At 48.9% G+C, this 546-nt stretch overlaps 1 protein-coding gene across 1 annotated transcript; it reads left to right on the top strand.

The window, feature by feature from the left end:
* Window positions 1–82: 82 nt before the first annotated feature.
* Window positions 83–544, top strand: H310_15237 (hypothetical protein; the record flags this gene model as incomplete). The annotated part of the gene is made up of 2 exons (XM_008883224.1): window positions 83–179; window positions 231–544. The coding sequence occupies 2 exons, from the start codon at window positions 83–85 to the stop codon at window positions 542–544; spliced, it is 411 nt and encodes a 136-aa protein (XP_008881446.1).
* Window positions 545–546: the final 2 nt, after the last annotated feature.

The following is a 546-nucleotide window of genomic DNA, read 5'->3' as shown; positions in this document are numbered from 1 at the left end:
CGACTTGAATGTATTCAAGTACACGCACTTCGTCCAGTTCATCGTTTGGGTCTACCAAAACACACCCGTCAAGGTCGGAACAATGTCAGGATACCACGAAGCACTCCGGTGGTACAACAAGCGGGAAGACGTTGCGATGCCAATGGAGTACGCGACAAAACTCAAAACGATATTCACAGGTCTATTAATATACATCATCATCGTCTGCACTCATCACACCACGATCGTAGGAATGCACCGTCTAACTGCAACTGACGAGCAGACGTCAAACCTGAAGGACTCTGGCACACGGCCGCCTGGATTTAGCATGTATGAGGCACTTTGCCAAGAGTCCCTCCGAACGTCCGACAGCGGTTTTGTACACCTGTTCCTTGTGATCTCTTGGAACTTGATGGCGCGCTCTAAATCGACTGAGACGATTCACATTGTTCACATTTCGATTGAAGAAGATGCAATTGGTGTCACGTACTTTAAGTCAAAGACCGACCAGACCGGAAGCGCCGAGACCCTCGACATGTCTGCGCAAATCCATCATCACCGGTAATT

Source organism: Aphanomyces invadans (genome assembly GCF_000520115.1).
Source record: "Aphanomyces invadans strain NJM9701 unplaced genomic scaffold supercont1.242, whole genome shotgun sequence".
Lineage (NCBI taxonomy): Eukaryota > Oomycota > Saprolegniomycetes > Saprolegniales > Verrucalvaceae > Aphanomyces > Aphanomyces invadans.
Note: the sequence above shows the minus strand (reverse complement) of the source record. Positions and strands in the feature narration are given on the sequence as shown.